At 56.4% G+C, this 19,254-nt stretch overlaps 1 protein-coding gene across 1 annotated transcript; it reads left to right on the forward strand.

Moving 5' to 3' along the window:
- Positions 1–416: 416 nt before the first annotated feature.
- VOLCADRAFT_98336 (uncharacterized protein) lies at positions 417–19,254 on the forward strand (the record flags this gene model as incomplete). Its single annotated transcript, XM_002957219.1, has 26 exons — positions 417–420; positions 594–793; positions 1,096–1,548; positions 2,106–2,186; positions 2,432–2,590; positions 2,973–3,114; positions 3,260–3,509; positions 3,757–4,024; positions 5,321–5,401; positions 6,745–6,921; positions 7,009–7,114; positions 8,021–8,117; positions 8,764–8,863; positions 9,307–9,461; positions 10,121–10,217; positions 10,715–10,733; positions 10,962–11,074; positions 12,263–12,331; positions 14,068–14,307; positions 14,542–14,694; positions 15,151–15,206; positions 15,527–15,737; positions 15,924–16,037; positions 16,441–17,601; positions 17,867–18,463; positions 19,009–19,254. The coding sequence occupies 26 exons, from the start codon at positions 417–419 to the stop codon at positions 19,252–19,254; spliced, it is 5,349 nt and encodes a 1,782-aa protein (XP_002957265.1).

Below are 19,254 nucleotides of genomic sequence, written 5' to 3' on the forward strand. Positions count from 1 at the left end.
TAGCACATGCGACGTTATGCATCATAATTGGTTCGTTATGTTCCGTTGTGGTCTTGGCAAACATGCGACAATCCAATGGTGTTGAGCCCTAACAAACTTGCCATGCTCAAAAGGAAGGCTTTCGAAGCCGTCTGTTTATCAGCAACTCGAGCATTATCTTGCACTGCTCGGGAGCTCCAGAACATATCTGAACAGACTGTTGGGGGGCCGATTGAAGGAATCTGCGTAGCATCCTTAGTAGATGTTGAGTATCGGCTTTGCAGCTTCACATCCGTGCCGTCACCTGTCGGTTGTCTAGATAGGGCCTTCAGCAGCGACCTCACGCAGCCCTCTACAGCTTCATTCCCTTTCTGCTTCTTAGCGAGCCATCATATCCCTGGTCATACCGGTGCCTTGAGACCTTTCTCTTTGTCTCGATGGGTAGGTAAACCCCCCGCCTTCGTTGCCGACACGGCCGCACACGGTCCGCACCACGACGATTTTGAGATGACCTTGTTTGCCGCAAAACACTTGCCCATATAATGTGGTGAGCTGCTGCGGTTTCAACCGATGTCCCTATCCAGGCCATCCTGCCTTCACTGCCGCGGCCACAGCCGATGATGCTGAAACACACGCGGGCGAGCCAATACGCCGGGGCCGACAGGAGCAATGGCGGCGGTGGCAGCAGCGGAGAGCAGCAACCCCGGTGGCGCCGGCGATGGCCACGGTTCAAGCCTTCCCGCAAGATCATGAACACCGCGACTTTGCGGGTGCGATCTACCTCCAGATGGCCCGCGATGTCCTGAATGTTGCAGTCAGTCACCAAGGGGTCCATAGAGTTCATAGGATCCCATATCAGCGCAAATGTGGGGCATCATCTGAGGACTTTGTCAGCGCAAAATGCGTCCGTGTCTGAGGGCGTCAGGGTGACACGTTTCCGAGGAGAACTGAGAGGCGGTGGCTACTGCTGGGGGGCGCCGGGGGGGCACCGATTGTTGGGGAAATGCTGAACGACACAACCTTCGTGTGCACGAAACACGACCACCGTACACTGTACACTCGCCGTACACTATACCGTACGCCGCACATTACACCGCCCCCACGTCCACCATGCAGGAGCTCGGCGAGCTCGCGGCGGCGGAGGTGGCGACGTGGAGCCCTAAGGAGTTGGCGGCGGCAGCACGACGGGCCGTGACGCTGTGGCGTTGCGAGCAGCCGCGGGCCGCCGCTGCCATTCGCATTATGCAGCGACTGCGGCTACTGCCGTCACCGTCATCGCCACAAGTTCTGTTCCAATCTCCTCCTGACCGTGGTGGGTCCGATAGGGGCTCTGAGGACAGGCGTAGCGGTAGCACAGGAGATGCTTCTGGAAGCGGACGGGAGCTGGAGACGCGCTTACTGGCTGACGCTGGCGGCAAGGGGCGAAAGGAAACATTCCCGAGGTCCCGTGGGATCGGTCGTGCAGCCGTACAGTTTCCGGCGGCGCCGCCGAGGAACGTGACGGCTGCTGCGCCTGTGCGGCGGAGGGTGGTGACGGGAGGCGCCTACAACTACGCTGTGGTCGTGGAAGTAAGAGGAGGGGAGAGGGGTGCAACGCCCAGCCGGTGGGTAAAAAAAGGGGGATTCGGCCGCCTGAGGGAATTTTTCAATTCAAGAAAGGTGTAAGGAGTTGAGGGAACTGCACAACTGCCCAAGTTCAAAGCAAGGACCGACTGCTGGGCTCAGAGGCAAAGAGGGGGATGGGGCCGGGGAAGTTTTAGTCTCAAGTTCTCCGGAAGGGGTACAGGGAACACTTCCTGGGGGGGGCCCGCGGGAACTGTGTTGCGGCGCGCGGGAGGGAGGATGGAATGGGGATTTATGGCTTGAGTGGAGCAAAGGGTGGCGGGCCTTTTGCGGGGCGCATCCCTGGCTGCGGTGTGGTGTGTTTGTGGTGTGTATCATACACAGTGTATGTAAATCCGGGGGGCCATATGGTCGCCCTTTTCGTCGTTGGTGAACTCTCTTGGTCTTGGCAAGCTCCGGAGCCAGTCGGCGCTCCCTCGCATGTCTCGGCAGCTGTTTTCTTGACTTGACTTGCGCGGCATCGTGCAATCCCTCCCCCTCCCCTGCCCTGCCCTAACCCCCAGAAGCCCCTCCGGCCCCACCAGCTCCAGCTCGCTCAGCTGGTGGAGAGGCTGGTCAGGGCAGCTAATGGCCGTCTGCCAGAGGTGTGCGGGAGGGGCCTGGGGGCTGGGGACCGAAATGAGGGAGGGGGTGGAGGCCCGCCAGCTGGCAGCTGCTGCTGAGGAGGCTGTAGACAGAGAGTTGTTTCCTCGTGGACCTTTCGAAACTTACAATTCCAACCAGTCATATTACCCCTCCCTCCCCGCAACACACACACACACGCGCGCGCGTGCGCGCGCTCGCACTCTTCCACCCAACCCCACCCCTTCCGGATGTGATGTACGAGTAGGGTTTCGGATCCCGGGAGTTGTCCAGCTTCATCTGGAGCCTCGTGGCGCTGGGATACTGGCAGCCGCCGCTGGTGCCCCTGGTGTCGGCGTTTGCGGACTACGGAGCTGAGCGGCTGCGATCTCAGCCCAACCCCATCGCCACTGCCATGCTGCTCCAGGTGTGGCGTGTGGGGGTGATGGGGCGGTCTATGGGATGTCTATTGATTCGATCCATGATGTGGTGTAAAGTGTTTTATATTTTGCAAGGGTATTGTGTGCGGGGCTGGTGGTGGTGAAAAAGGTAGGTAAGTAAAATGAGGTGTGCTACAGGGCCATGTATACACACGTGGCAGGGTACTGTTGCAGTGACGGAGACGTGGTGGAGGTGGAGGATGGGAAGGAGGAGGTGGAGGCTAGCGGAGGGCGCAATGGCGTCCAGGGTGGCGTTAGGACTAGGAGAGCTAGTATCCGCAGGGAGCCACACGGGCTAGGATGCCCGACCCACGGGTCGCTGCGCGTCTGTGGCTTTCCCACGCACACGTGCGGCTCCGTCTCGTTCAGGTTCTGGCCAAGGCGCGGGCGGCCGCTGCTTCAGGGCAGGACACTGCCGCCAAGCTGTTGGAGCTGGCGCCCGCCACCACGGTTGCCGCCGCCGCAGCACTGCCGGGTTGCCTTCCTAGCTGCGAACCGCGGACGTTAGCAGGTAGGTGGGTGGTTTTGCCTGGAGGGGCTGGGAAGCGGAGGGGAGGGGAGGGGAGGGTCTTACTCACGCACCCCCTACATATCCTGAGACCATTCACCCGAGTTCCGTCCATTCCTGCTCCCGGTCACCCCCGGTTGTAGCGCAGGTCTCCTGCATTCGTGTGCGGTGCTGCTCAGTCCGGAACGTTCAGTGGAGGGGGTCCGGCGGCTGCCCCTGGGGCCAGGAGCAGGATCCACCGTGGCTGCAGCTGCGGCGGGATCCGGATTCGGATCCGGATCTGGGCCGCAGGTACCAAATGGATCTGAATTTGAAGGGCATCTTGGCGGCCGCACCACAGACGCGCTGGCGGCCCTGGCGCGGAGCGCCGTCAAGGAGTGCATTCGGCGACGTTTTTAGTGAGTGTCGTACCTTGACGTACGTCTAGGACGTGCAACGCTTAGGACGAGCAAAGGTAACCTCACAATGATGTGCCACATTCGCCGCCCGGCATATTAATCAATCGCGGAGGCAAAATTTTTAATTTATTCTCACAATGAGCCAGGTAGGTCCGGCGATAGAGGCACTTTGCGTATACCGCAATATGTGAAAAGGAGATTTGCGAAGCGTATCAAACTTTTTCATGTGTACGACGTTGCATTGCAGTGGTTTCGGCGCCGTGGACCTTCTGAGTGCTGCCGGTGCACTCGCGGCCTTGCAGCAATACTGCTACGTTCCGCCGCCGCAGCTGCAGTCCGGCAGCGGCAATCACCGCCTTGGTGACGATGGTGGTGGTAACGGTGGTGGTGGTGGTGGTGATGGTGGGGAGTATGAGGCCGCCTGGGCCTTATTGTCGTCGGCTGTGTCGTCGAGGTCGCCCGGGGGTCCCCCAATGGCCGGAGCCACACCCCGGCAGCGGGTCGACCTCTTGAAGGTGAGGGGATGCGGGCAGGCCGTGCATCTTGGCAATTTTAGCAACTGCACACGTATACGCACACAGTGTTGTTGACCAGATCTGTTGCTGACCAAAGCTTATTAGCGCTATCGGGTACCGCGAATGTGAATCCCGCGTGCGCGTGTGTGTGTAAGAGAGTGTGTGTGTGTGTGTGTAAGTGTGTGTGTGTGTGTAAGTGTGTGTGTGTGTAATTGTAAGTGTGTGTGTGTAATTGTAAGTGTGTGTGTGTAATTGTAAGTGTGTGTGTGTGTGTGCCTCGCTGGGGGAGCAACTGGCAACTGGAGTTGAATAGCACCTACCTCCAGCCGTCCCTCTGGAATACGCGCGGAGCGGGAGCGGAAGCAGTACTCAGGTACGGCTCAAGAGGCGACTCCTAAAGGGGGGGGAGGGGCCTTTCCTCCTCAACAGTGTACCTTGCCGTGCCCGTGCGCGTGCGCGTGTGTTTGGGTTTGTGTGGACAGGTGACCGCTTAGCAGCATCCAACAGCAAGCATCGTGCTCGCCATCCCACGCAGATTGCAAGAATGTGGGGTGGGTCTGGTCGACTGCAGCTGCAGCAGGAGCAGCAGCAACATCATCAGGCTTTGAGCTTCGGAACCGTCACCTCGTCGGAGCGTCAATTGAGACCGACCAATCCGCGGCCTGACCATGCACCCGCATCCGATGCGTGAGGACCCCCGTTGGGCTTGCTGGTAGTAGTGAAGTGGTACGTTTGCAAGCAGATGACATTGCACTTCATTTTTTCCAAGTCGCACGGGCTCGTGGCCTTGTGGTCAGGTATGGTAAGAGCCCCTTCTTCTTTCGATGGGTTGGACTTTTTGATTTGGGTGATGTTCAAAAAGTGATGGGACGGGCCCACACAGGTGTTAGGTTAGGGGGCCGAGGCAAGGGAGGAGGGGCTTATGCGAAGGAGAAAGGTGGGAAGAAATGCGCGGAGATGAGCACGATGCATCTTGAAAGAGGTGAGCACCTCTTGGGAGGGGCATGGTAGCGCCTTGATTATCTTTATCTAGTCGGATAGGTCGGCTTCAATCGGAGTTTTCATCGCTGTGTCGCTTTCTTTTGTTTTTAACGACACTTTCGCGGTGTTTTGGGGGCGTCTTTTCAGCGGCTGGCTCTTTTCATTTTTTTAAAATTGTGACGAGCCTGGAGCGCAACGCCTCCGCTGCACCTTGCATAGCGTGCTGGACCAGGCTGGACCGACATTGTCGCTGTTCCATAGGACTGCCGGTGACACGGCTGCCACGGTTCGGTTGGCTGTCTGCCTGGCTGCTAGGCTGTCTGGAGTGTAAGAATATCTGCGGATGGCCAGATGCTGGACAGGCGGGTGGACCTGGGAAACTCGCCTTCCATTCCCGTGAGTTTGGACCGCGAATGACCTCGAGCAGGCTTGCCTGATGCTTAGCTAGGCACAGTTGTACAACGGAAGTCGTACCACTGCGGCAAATTACTGCTTTGCTACAGCGAAATGCAGTTTTAAGGTATCATGATGGAATAATAATACTATGGTGGTGCGTCAACAAACGACAGTCAACGGGGTTTCCTCACACGGTTTTTGTGTCGTATTTTCAGCCATCAGCATTTTGAGGGAGGCTCGGTGCAGGTATAAATAAGGTCACAAATAGCCAGTAATTCAGTTTGCTAAAATTACACTGGACAATCCTGTATTGTGTTAATTATCATAATAGCGGGGGGCCGCATAATGGTCTGCGATGCGAAATTCCCAAGGACGCCAAGCTGAGGCTAGACGCCACTCTAAACATCGACCGTGGGCAATATTGTGCCATCCTTATTTGAGCATCCACGATGTGCAAATTGCCCAACTTAGACGAACTTCTTATGAGCGCGGCCGTCGTGTGACAATGATTGGCAAAAGAGTGCATAGTCAGTGTTTTGGCATAAAATCAAGTGCTGTTCGTCAGTCCATAGAAAACTGTATGTAAAGCGAGCGACTAACGAATTGTTGCAGCCAAGCACTACTAATGTTGTGCGGAGGATAAAGAAACGGATAGAGTGAGTAAGACTGTAAAGCACCAGTCTCAATCTATTGGCTAAGCAGCTAGGCAGGACAGAACCCTTTCAAGGTCTATGCGAAGATGCGATGTTATTTGTCGTACATCATTGTCCCATTGGTTCTGGAGCAGCGGCTGGCATTGGCAAAACCTTCCCAAAAACAGTCTGCGAGCTCAACCCATCTGCATGTGGGGTGGTCACAACTTGCTGGGGTAGTTAAGGCGTGTGTCGAACCACAAACATTGAGCCGATCACACAAATTTTCCTTTTTCCTGTGTTATCATAGGCGTCCTTTAAGTAGTAGCTCTGGAAATAACCATTATCAAGCTAGTTGCATTAAGTATTTGTGGTCTCAGGAGCAGCGTGCTGGTGGCCGTGGCAGCTGCGATCGGGCTTTCATTATGCAAAAGCCAACATCAGGAGCGTGACCGCGGACAGAAATGACATTGCAGCTTTTCGTTTGGGCTGGTCATGGCGAAGTGAGTGCCTACGGGGTCGGTCTTTTGTTTAGGGCTTGCTAGTTCGTTGTGAGTGACTAGCATGAACGTCGTGTCAACAGAGCACATTGATACAGCGGCAGGCGCTTGCATGGTGCAATGAATTGGGAGATTCGCTATCTTTGAATAGCTTTAATAGTCGAGCGCAGTATGTTTCATGGTGCCTAATAAGCTATCTACGCTTTCGCAGGTCCAGGAAAATCGAATTCACTACAACAGCTTCACCTTAAATGATCAAACCTATCATGTGGGGGATTGTGTTTACTTGTATCCGGAGGACGAGCAGTTCCCTCCCTATATAGCTCGCATTCTGGCAGCGTTCGTCGACCGGAACGTTCAGTCTGGTGCTGATCCACATTGCATTGAGGTACGTTACAAAAGCGGGTAACGGTTATTCCTGAAGCAGTTATGTCGCCGGACATGTGCTGACATGTTTGATCTCGCGTCCTGAAAGGTGAAATGGTTTGAGCGGCGGGTTAACCTGGAGCCTTCCACCAAAGGCATTGAAGAAAGCGAGAGAGAGGTGTTTGAGCTTGAAGATACTGACATAAACCCCATCGGTGCGTGTCTGGGCACTACATGGATATCGGCGTGTCGCTGATCACCACGCGCAAAAATACCATGGCGCCCAAGGAAGCACCATGGCGCGTATGGGCGCGATTCAGTTGTACTGTTTGAAAAATGTTGTTGACCGCTTGCCGACGCGTATCTCTATCTACTGTACCGGGAACGCGAAATCCGCCCCTCCTGCCCTGGGTGGACAAGTGAGAGTGAGGGGCCAACAGAAAGACGCATACATATATACATACATATATACATCTGGGGGAGTCATTCTTCCTTGCTAGGACGGAGATTCGCAGCTTGTGCATCGCCTATCCTATACATACCACGGCATATGGGCCCGCTCTTAGCTAGCGCGCCGTGCTTGGGTACGGTACCATTTCGCGCAGGTAGTGCACGTAAAATTCTAAAACAAATTTTATTTTCCCGGGCTATTTGTTTTTTTAAGGAGTGATTATATGGGACATGGAATGGCGAACGCACGTTGTGTCTTGCAACTAACTGCACTTGGAAAGCGGCAGCGATTGCCGTTATGTGCATTTATTCTTGGACTGTGTTTGTTCATTTTCTCAGTGTCTCGCGTCTGCGTCTGCGTCTGCCGGCTAGAACCGACCAACGGCAGCGGGTGGTGTCGATGTTCTGTGGCCCCACCCACCCCTCGGCCGCCCCCTGTGAACCCCGTGGTGACACACGTTCCTGCTGCTGCCCCACGCAACATACATACATACACATATACACATATATACATGTATACACACAAATGTACTCATCTCTCCCTGCCGCGCATACGATCCTCCTCCCTTCCAACTGCGTGCTATGCATAGTGGAGGAAAAAGTTCCAGGAAGCTGTTTTTTTCTTCTTGCATGTGATTCTCTTCCTTGCCGTGATTGTGTCGTACACGCAGGGTGCATATCCGGGAAGTGCCGTATTGTGAAGGCGGCCAATTATGAGGAGGCGAGCGGGGATCGGGGGGGGGGGGAAGAGAAGTGGCACGGCGCACGGTGGTGCACAACCCCTTATTTGTACCCTTTTGCGTACTCTATATTGCTTTATATTGTGTTAAACTTTGTTTAGGTGTCAAGTAAGGCATTTGCCATTTGGTTGTTTCGATGCAGGATTTCGGATGGTGTCCTTTGCCGCGCGCGCGTATGTATATGTGCCTCTGTGTAACAGAGTTTCCGTGTCGTACTTGGTCCCGTGCGTTTTCTCCAACTCACGCGTTTTCCTCACGAAGGCGAAGCTCGTCCTGGTTGTCGTACCCTGGCCCTTCCCATCACCTCCCCTTGGTCGTCAGTCAACCGGTTTTGCTTCTTACCTGCCTGCCTGCAATTCCCCCTTCCTGTCCTCCGCTTTCCTCAAATTTACCTTCGCCAACTGCCACCACCAGCACCACCACCAATTGCGGGGCTCTCTCGTCCTCGTATGGCTCTACAAGGTCCTGCCCTCCCCCTTCACTTCACTCACTTCACTTCTCACTTCACTCACTTCACTCATCTCCTGTTCCCGGACGCTCATCCTTGTTTGTCCGAAGTTTATCCCTCACTTCCTCTTCCCCCCTCACATATGCCCCCCGCTCTCCCCACCGCATGCCTTCCCCACCTATTCCCCATTCTCCCCTCTCCTCGTCCTCCTCGTCCTCCTCCAAAGGCCTTCAGCCGGTATGGTAACACCCCCGGCTGGTTCTTCTGCCGCGGCTACTTCCAACAGAGCTCCAACTCCTTCGTGGCGTACACGCCAGAGGAGATGGGTGAGTGAGGAGAGGGCAGAGGGGAGAGGGGAGCGTCCCCCACTTCCCTTCCAGCCGGAGGCCCTGCTGACTCAGTTCATCCATCCATTCATTTACCCATTATAATTGTTCCTCGTTTTTTCTTTTCGTGTTGCTGATTCTGATTCAGACGTGGCCGGGTTCGTTGCTTGCCGAGCGCTTCCTTTTTCCCTGACCACCTCGGCATTCCCCCTCTCCCTCCGCCTCTTAGTCATCGCCGTCATCGCCGCTATCCCTCCCTCGTCTATCCCTGGTATCTGCTACACTCGTCGGGCGTTCATCTTACCCTCCTCCCTCCCCCCTCCTCCTTCGGCTCCTTCAAAACCTCCTACTGGTCAGTTCTGCTTCTTGTACACTCTTCCATTGGCAGCAGTTTACTCGTTCACGTGGTTCGTCTCTTCCCCGCCTCCTCGTTGTGGCTGCAGCTGCAGACGACATCCGCCCCTCAGGGCTATCCAACGGGCTGCTTGGGGTACCGGCTGCGGCTGCTGCTGCTGCTGTTGCGGGGGGGGTTGGGCCACACCGGCAGCGAGGGCCGCCCGGGTCTGGGGGGCAGCAAACGACGGGACAACAGCAACAGGTGTGTGTGTACGTCTACATGTATGTACGTATGTCTACGTGCATGTACGCATGTATCTGCATTGGGAGAGGGGGACTTCGTACGTGCAGGGAGAAGTAGAGGGCCCCTGCTAGAAGGGGGTGGGGCGGGGAGGAGTAGAACGTAGAGGGCATTTGAGGGGGAGGAAGGGGGAGGGGAGGGGCCGGCTGGTCTTGATGTGGGTCCTTGGATTTGGCTCTGGATGTACTGCATAATAAAGTGAGTCGTACCCCGAAGCCGTACACCCCGGGGTCGTCTGGGTTCGGCTGTTTGGACGTCTGAGATTGATTATTTCGCACGCATGCTTTTTTGCTTCTATTTACAGAACTGTGACAAATATGCCCCGCCCAATCTCTCTTATCACGTTTGCCGTGCATGTCGTACTCTCTGCGCCACGAATCCGTATTTGCCGCGCAACAAATTTGGCGTTCGTACGCGGACCAACCAACAAACCAACGAACACAAACGAACAAACCATAATCAGTCATTGTCGGATGGCTCGGCTCGAGGTGCGGCACACGGGCAGCCTGCCGTACATCACGAACTGCCTTTGCCGTCGGCCTTGGCCGACAACAACGGCGCTGGCGGCGCCGCCGCCGCCGCCGCTGATGACAACGTTGACGATGGATCCGATGATCCAGGGCCGCCACCGCGGCGGCAGCAGCAGCAGCAGCAACACAACCCCCCTCCAGCCCAACAGCAGCCGGCGAGCAAGCGACAAAAGATGACCGGGCGGACGTGCGTGGAATGCGGCGCCACGTCCACTCCGCAGGTTTGTTCGTCATCTCAACAAAGAAGTGAAAATGGGAAGCAGGTGGTGCACGGGTGGCTGATGGGATAACTGAATGACGGAACCTGCGATCGTTTTTTCTATTACCTTCTTTGTCGATCTACCTGTTTTTCTATTGGGAGGTGGGACTATAGAACTTGTATTTACGGGGAGGTGCGTTGCTGGCAAACGGGAGGGAGGGGGGGGAAGATGTCGTTCGTTGTTCAGCCTTTTCACCACGTCGCAAAGCGGGGCATGACACGGGACGGTTTCCTCCTGAAGGTTGGTGATACGACGATGGTGGACGCTGTTTCCACAACCCGGTGTTGATTTTCTTTAGTCGCTTGACTTGGCATCGCATTAAAACCCCTCTTGCTCCCCCCTCCCCCTCTTGCTTCCCCCGTCCCTCATTCCGTTCTCCCCCCTATCACATCTCCACCCGTCATGCTCCCCCATGTCTCCCAAGTGGCGAGAAGGGCCCATGGGTGAGTGCCGTACGTGTGTAATGGCGTGTGTTGTACATTTGTACGGTGACAGCATTTTTGAATCCAGGTTTGTTTGCAGTGCGATGTAGACATGAAGGGGGAGGAGGAAATGTGGGTTTGGTGGAATGCAGGAGCCGAAAGGCCGAACCCGGAGCTCCCCCTCCTCTTCCCCCAACCCCCTCTTTCCCCATTCCCACCCCGTCCCGACGACCCGTTCCGTTAATATAGGGCCCAAGACGCTTTGTAACGCTTGTGGGGTGCGCTACGTGCGCTCGCAGCAGAAGGCGGCAGGGCAGAAGCGAACTGCGGGAGGTCAGAAGAACGGGCAGGGCCGCCCGCAGGTGCGCGATGGTGGGTCATCAACGTGTGGTGATGGGTGAAAGTGGGGGCGTCGGTGTTGCGATGGCGGGTCGAGCGTCCAGGGAGGGGGATGGTGAAGCGCAGTGAAACATACATACATACATATATAGGCAGGCGGCTGGCAGAAGTTAAGGCCTGATTTCTACTCCCAGTCGATCCAGTCGACCCGGGTTCAAATCCGCCTGCCAGCTCCTCGGGTGTTTGAGGAGTGATGAAATGGGAGGTGGCCCCCCATCATATGGACGGTGTAGGACGTGATAATATCAACTTGCGAGCTGACCAGGAACTAAGTTGATGCGCCGTTGATCCGCTAGATTTGGTTGGATGCTGGTGGTGAGTTGCCGAACCCAACGAATACATTCTGAAGTCGGATGGGGTGACGGATTAGGGTGCCCCTCTAGCAGGGGAGAGCAGGGACTGCCCCGGGAAAGGGGGCCGCTGGCGAAGTTAACCACCCTGTAACAACATACATACATATATATATATACATGCAGACATACATACATGCAACCGCTGCGCCGGGTTTTACATGTGTTGGGTTGCTGATGTGCCGTACATATAGCGTGTGCTGCAAGGTGAATCCGGCGAAGTGGCGATCCTCTACCTCGCTTGGCCGTCCAGGCGTACTTTGTTTGCCCCTTTTCGTCGTCCTCGGCGCCCTCCTCCTCCTCCTCCTCCTGCTGCTGCTGCCGCCTACTCGCCGAGCGATCTTACCACGCAAGTCCCGCATGACGTGTCCTGTTCTGTGTCGTACCCTGGAGCTCAATGACTGTATCACAATTTTGTCATCTATTTTTGGAGCCATGGAACCATTTCCCTCTCTCTTTCTCTCTCTTTCCCCCGACCACGTTGTGTGTTTTGTCCGTCCTAGGACCCGCCCTGATGCGTGAGAGGTCCCCCTCGCCCCCTTCAACCCACCCCCGCACCGCCCCCGCTGCCGCCCGTATCCGTACAGGAGCCGAACCCCCCCCGGGCGCAACAGCAGCAGCAGCAGCCGCAGTAGCTGGTATTGGACCTGGGCAGCAGAAAGGGGGACACAAATCGAAAGGTGGCTGGAGGGGGAAGGCAAATGGAGGGGAGGGGGTTGCGTGCCGTGTGTGTGTGTGTGTGTGTGTGTGTGTGTGTGTGTGTGTGTGTGTGTGTGTGTGTGTGTGTGTGTGTGTGTGTAGGGGTACTACAGTTGCACGCAAGATGCTAAGAACGCTAATGTGTCTGGAACCTGGGCCCTGATGGCGATGGTGATTAGAGGGGGCTGAAAAAGGGTTGGGGGAAAATGATACGATGTGGTGACGGAAAGAGCAAGGGGTCAAGTGCCTGATGATGTGTTCCAAGTACGGCCCAAGTAGACTGTGCCGAAGGAATATCCCCTTGTGATGCGATGCCGGTGCGGAGGTGGTTTCGGAAATTCAGGGCCATGGCCGGGGGGAGTTGCTTCATCATCATCATCATCATCAGCAGCAGCAGCAGCAGCAGTACTAGACACTCTCCCTTGTCCCTCCCCCCGTTCCCCCCTCCCCTTGCGTGTGTGTTGTGTCAAATTTTAACTTCTCCTGCCCCCTGCCCCCTGCCCCCTCTCTCTCCACGGTGCCTCTGGCCGCCGTACGACATCCCGGCGACCTCGTATTGTACGGCAACGTCCCTATGGTCTAATACGACATTGGCCATTTTCCCTGGTATGACAATGGCCGCATGTTGCGTTGTACGGCAATGACTATTAACTACTCTACTGCGGTGATGATGACGGTGATGTTGGCGACCAGGTGTTCCCCGGCGAGCAGCCGTCTAGTGCCGTACTTCTCCTGACGTGTCATTGGAGTACGGCCCCCCTCGCCCACGTGATAGGCCCCCTCTTGGTGTGGCGGCAATTTATGGAGGTGCTTGCGGTGGAGGCTGTGGAGGCAGCGGTGGCGATAGGAGAAGACCAGACGCGGTGACGATCAGCGTCTCTTGGGACGGCTCCCCACCGGGGCTGAGGTATCAGCTATGGCGCTGGAACTGGGCTTCCTCCCCGTGAGGTGGATATTAAGCAGGGTGCCATTGAGGAACGGCACGTGGGTTTTTTGATCTGAGCGGTACGTGTGTACGGCAAACTATGCGGCACTGGGAGAGGCGGGCATGCGTGTCTCCGCTGGGTTGGGTTTGGTTGAGCTCCTACACGGTGTTGGTTGGAGGTTGGAGGAGGGGGGAGTAATAGAGGGTGAGGGGGGGGGAGAGGATGTATTACGAGTGATGTGAAGTGCCCAGAGTGGCGAGTGGTTTTAGCCGAGAGGGTTTTTGCGTCCTTGCCGTCGTTTTAGTTGGGGGTGCATTGCAGACGGTGGCTCTCCGATTGGTTAGTTGGTTGGTTGGTCGGTTGGGTGCCTACTCGTGACGTCTTCTCGCGTTGAGTGAGCTCGTGTAAGGAAGGAATCACGCAGGTGTGTGGGTACTGGTTTTCAGGACGATTGCAATACTTGACCCCGGATGGGTTGTGCTTACTTTGAGCAATATTGGACTATGGGAGTTCGTGGGTTGCGCCATGACGAATTGCATGTTTAAGCTGGAATGGGAGGTCGAAGGAGATGTAGGTGCCATATGGCCTGCTGCTTGGGCCTTCGTAAGGTGGGAGTGTGATATACTGATTGTGGGCAGTGGCAAATAGTGCACAATGTGTCATGCAAGTTTATTAATATACATGAAAGAAGTGTTTGTATCTGGGTTGTACGTGCGGACATTGCGATTTGCTCCGCAAGGTTACCTCGGTCACGGCACGATGATACTTTGGTACCATCGGATGCAATCCGGAACTGCCCGAAAAGTTTAGTGCGTGTGTAACGATATCTCGGACTGTTTCGTGTACGCGCGGGGAGCTCCCGCTCGGAAGTTCCGACACAGCTGTACGCCACACTCCAGGAGGACCTTTTACAACTTGAAGACGTTTCCTTTCCGCGCAATCCATCTGTTGCAGTCCTCCTTCACCCCCATCCATCATCAGAATATCAGTATGTCAGGTCCATTGCAAGTTGAGTTCTTTTTCAGCGGGCCGCCCCTGAATGCAAACTTGGGCGCTAGCCGGACCGACTACGCAGGCTTCAACTTAAATGGGGTTGAGTACAAGCTTGGCGATTGTGCTTATTTGTATCCGGAAGACGACGGCATGCCGCCCTATGTGGGCCGCATTCTTGCCTGTTTTCACGACCGGAGTGGCCGTGCAGCTGACCCTCACTGCGTTGAGGTATGTGCGGTGTCTTTTGTTTTATATCTTCTGATGGCGGTCAAGGGGAGAGTCGACCGCAGTGTATGGGGCCGAAAACACGCGGGCTTTTTAACAACATGGCGCGTTCTGACTTTTCCCGGCGCGGTTCTTGCTGCTTTGTCTACTTCTTATACTTTTCAAGGATGTGTTCGCGGCATTTGTGACTGTTAAAACTGGGCTATGGCTGTCGTCAACGTGCAAATGACCATGCAGGTTGCGTGGTATGAGCGCCGTGCGCATTTGGAGCCCGACCCTCATGGCGGGAACTGGGATCGTGAGGTTGTTGCCCTGGAGGAAACTGATACCAACCCTATCGGATGCATTAGCGGCAAAGCTTTTGTGTTCAGGGCGGGAGACTATGAAGAGGTGCGCCGGGAAATAGGATAAGCAACGCATTATTTATTATTATACGGACGAAACAATACAGTATTTCGTGCTTCAGGCTTGCCGGATGGCGAAATCCGTGGCTGTTGACGACTGGCTTTTCTGCCGCGGGGTCTATAAGCAGTGCGAAAACTGCTTTGCCCCATTCCCAGATCTAGGTAAGTTTTTTCCCCATAACTACAGGGGATTTAACTGGCGATCTTTATGCAAAGTTTGTGTCGGCCACGACTCCGTGGCCCGCCACCACCGACGGCGGGCGCCTTCCTGTCCCTTCGTGTATCCCCACAGCCGAGCAAATGGAGGTAGAGGATGGAAGGCGCCATGGGAAGCGCAGCCAGGCAGGCATTTCGGGCCACGTGGAGGGCGTGGCAGACAGCGAAGAAGTGAAGCGTCAGCGTGTTGCTGAGGAACAACCCGCGGCTCCCGTGCGGCGGACAGGGAAGCTCGTCAGCGGACGTACATGTGTTGAGTGTGGCGCGACTCAGACTCCGCAGGTGGGCACGATGGGTGGTCGGGCGGGTGCTTGCGTGAAAATGATAGAAAGGAGTAAGCACCTGTTCCAGGTCGGGGTGTCCGTCCACGTGGTAAACCTTCTGACAGGATGCGGGTTGAGGAGCTGCAACACCAACCCCCCGGACATGCTGCTGCCAAGATTGCCCTCGCATCTTGCCTGCCGCCTATTTTCAGTTGTGTGTAAATCGTCGTGTCTTGTATACATGTAAAATGTTGTGTCTCCTGATTGCAGTGGCGTGAAGGACCTGCGGGGCCAAAGACGCTCTGCAACGCCTGTGGCGTCCGCTACGTGCGTGCGCAGCAGCGAGCGAACAAGCGGGCTGTGCCGGCGGGCGCAGCGAGGAGCGGTTACGGCGCTGGCGGCCGGCAGTCGCGGACCTCCAAGGTCAGCTTCTTTGGGGGTTAATGTTAATGACAGTTGTAGATTTGGTGATTTGAAACACTTGGCAAAGACCCAAGACCCCTGCGTGAGGGTCACCGGGAACAAGGGCCGTGACGTGGCTCGTGTGGAGGTGAGGTGGTACTCATGGCTGGCTGGTTCATGACTGCGGCCTGACCTGGGATTTGGGTTTCCTCAGGTGTTGCGGGACCAACTCCGGGGAATCTAGCTTGAATCTAGTTTCAATCCCCCCAGGGGGCTTTCCGCCCCGTACATCTGTCTAATAACGACGCGCTGTTGGGTCATCACGGCCTCACAGGCCGCCAAGGCGGAGGTGGCGTCTGCACGCGCGGCTCGCACCGCTGCCGTCGTGCCTGCTGCAGCGGCCGGGATGGCGCCGGGTGAGGAGGCCTCGCAGCGCCCTCAGCGGCAGGTGGGTGTTCAGCGATTTGGGTCGGCCTGGAACAAATAGCTGATGTATGGGAGCGGCAGTGGTGTTGACACCTCTGCATATCTTAAATCCTGTCAGGCCCGGCCTGGAAGGCAATTTGGGGTGCTCTGCTCAGACCTGCTCGGACACCTCGGAAAAGCCCTCAAGCTAAAATGATATCTCCTATGCATGTACAGCAAGTTTGGAGAGTTATGGAAGTGATGGATACGAGCGTCCTGACCCAGATCGTGATACGGCAGGGGGGTAGTACGGCACTTCCCGAGGTTTCATTTGTGGCGACATATTACATGTGCCGGTCGGTCGGGCTGCCGTGTGGTGGTTTTAAGTGCCGAGTGATGAAATGGTTAGTGTCCTGTGTCCCTTGACTGATTGTGGTGCCCTTCAGGCGGCGCTCATGGCTGCGAGCAGGACGGCGCAGTACGCACGCACCGGGTTCTTTCCCTTGGACACCATAGACCTGCAGCAGCAGCAACAGCAGCACACGCCGGACAATGCTGCCATAAACGGCCAAATTGCTATGCACCACCAGCACCACCAGCACGAAGCCGACATGGGTGACGTGCTGACGGGCGCATTCGGTGGTGTATCATCAGCGGGGGCTGCCGCAGCTGGCGCCGCCGCCGCTGGCCCCGGAAGCCCCAACTGTTCGTCGTACGACTCATGCGGAAGCCTGCAGGAGGGCGTTACAGTGGAGGTGGTGGTGGGGGCTGCCGACGGGGAGGCGGAATGCTGCGGCGGTAGCGTAGCTGCCGTGGCGCCCGCCGCTGCCGCAGCGGCGACAGCTGCAACGGTTCCTACTTATCCTTTGCTAACGTCATCCTCTGTCGGGGCAGCTGCGGGTTCCCTCATGCCAACCCCGGCCCAGCTCATAGGCGGCTCGGGCATCATGCTGGGAGGGGTTGAAGAGTCGGTGATGGCTGTTGCGCCTGTGATGGCCTTGCCTCTGGGTGAGGGACAGCTGCAGAGTGCAGTGCCTGGCGCTCTGCAAACCGCATCGGCAGTAGCAGCCGCCGTAGCAGCTGCAGGAGTATTGGGAACGGCTTCCTCTGAATTCGTTCTTGAATGCGATACTACCGGCTCAGGCATGTTCTTCGCTTCCGGCTTGGACTGTCAGTTCAGCGGCGACGGTGTCTGCTATCCTGCGGATTCTCATCATCATCACCACCATCACCACGACGATCACGATCAGAACGGAGTCTGTCATCATTCCAAGACTGGTTGTGTGGCGCCGGCACCAAGCGGCGGTCAGTGCGATACAGCGGCTGTTTATCAAGGAACTGGTGCTGTCAGCTGCGTGGCGCAGGTCAAGTCCGTGCCTGTATCCCCTTGCGTGGACGTCGACGGTGCCGGATTCGGCTGCGGTGGTTTTGGTTCGGTCAGTAGGATGCTGGACGGGGTTCTGGCCTCGGCTCGTGGCTACGGCAGCCAGCTGGGCTGCGGCTTAGTCGGCGGGCTGGATGATGAGTACACTCCGCTTGTGGAGGTGGAGGTGGATTTTGGCTTGGGGCCAGCATCAGCTATGGGCGACGGTTCACTTTTTGACGGGGTAAGAAGACGTTATGGCGTTCTTAGGAGGGAACAGGATAGGCTCTCGGGCCCCGGGATTGCGCTATGCATGTATGTATATATGTGTTGAAAGATGAGAGCTACAGGTCAGGTTTTGAGGTGAGGGAATTCTGTAGTTGGTTGGAGTGGTTTGTGAATGCCCATGGTGGATAATCCGCAACAAAAGTCTGTTTTTGCTAAGACGCAATGCGACGCGGTTGATTATGTCTTAACACGGCCTGCTGCGCATTGTTGTGAAATCGCAGTTTGACAGTGGTACTTGTGGTGCCGACACTGTGGAAGACGACGATCCGCAGCATCCTCAATCTCAGCCGCTACTGGCCCAGGGCCCCGCACTCTCCGCTTCTCAATCTCAGCTGCAACTTCCGCTTCCTACTACGCTGGTTCAGCAGCAGCGGCAGCTGCAGCAGCAGCATGAAGAGCAGGGTGATTATGGTGAGGGCAACATGGGCGTGGTGGACCTCTCCGCAGTTGCCGCGCGCGTCGCAGCGTTCTGCCCGGACCTAGCTCCAGGCACCGACGCGCGCACATTGCTGGACTCCTTACCCCTGCTCGCGCAGACTGCCTTTCTGCCTCACGGAGCCGGTTCCGCCGCCGCAGCAGCTTTGGCTGTGGGCGATGCGGATGCGATATCGCTAGTGGCGGCGGCCGCACCGACTTCCGTGACAGTCTCGGCAGCGGACTCCGCCGCTAGCGATGAGGGGAGCTGCTCTGTTGGAGTTGCGGTTGGAGGTGCTGTGCCGGGCGAGGCTGTGAAGCACCTGGTGGCTCTGGGCCGTCAGGCCCAATGCGCGGCCACAGAGGCGATGGCGGCGGACGCCGCCCTTCAGGCAGCCAATCAGGTACGCAGCATGAGGGCAGGCATATGCGACCATTATATAATTGAGAAGGTATAATTGGCATATATACATGCATGAATATGGGATGTGGGTCAAAGGAATGCCCAGGTCGCGAAGGCTCGAAGTCTTGGCCGGGGTATGTGGGCCGGTCATGTGGGCATCATGCCATCGACGCACATGCATGTTCGCGTTTGTGTGTTTTAGGTCTGCTTGGTGCTTAAAAGTGCTTGATAATGAGTAGTAGCCGCAAGGAAGGCGGCAGGTGCGGTGTTGGATGGGTGTAGCTGATCGTAGTAGCTGATCGAAAAGCCGGTTATGAAGTTTTTGGCAGCTTGCGCCGCCTCCGATAAGGGCCTAGTAAGGTTATGTCTTTAGCTATCTCGGGCTCTTCCTCGTTATACGGCGCTGTAGCGGGGGTTCATAAATCGTCAGCAGATCAATTCGTTTTGCGAGTCCATTTTTGTGAACGAAACATACGTTTTTGTTTATAGATATTATGATATGCATGTATTTGCATGCATGCATGTTCTTTACCTCCTCGGTATTAGGTACTGGAGGCGCACCAGGAGGCGGCTCGTAAGGCTGGGGAGGTTGCGGTCTCTAAGTTGGGTCTCTTGAAGGACTGCATCTCCACTCTGGCGGGCGGGGGGGAGCCTTTGGTCGCTGGCGAGGTAGGCGGGCACTTCATCGACCTGCACGACCTGGGAACTGTCGGCGGCTTGGGCGACATGGCGGCAACGGGCTGCTGCTACTCCTTCGACGCGGCGGATCTCCTGGTTGCGGTTCACTCTTAA

This window comes from Volvox carteri (genome assembly GCF_000143455.1).
Source record: "Volvox carteri f. nagariensis unplaced genomic scaffold VOLCAscaffold_71, whole genome shotgun sequence".
NCBI lineage: Eukaryota > Viridiplantae > Chlorophyta > Chlorophyceae > Chlamydomonadales > Volvocaceae > Volvox > Volvox carteri.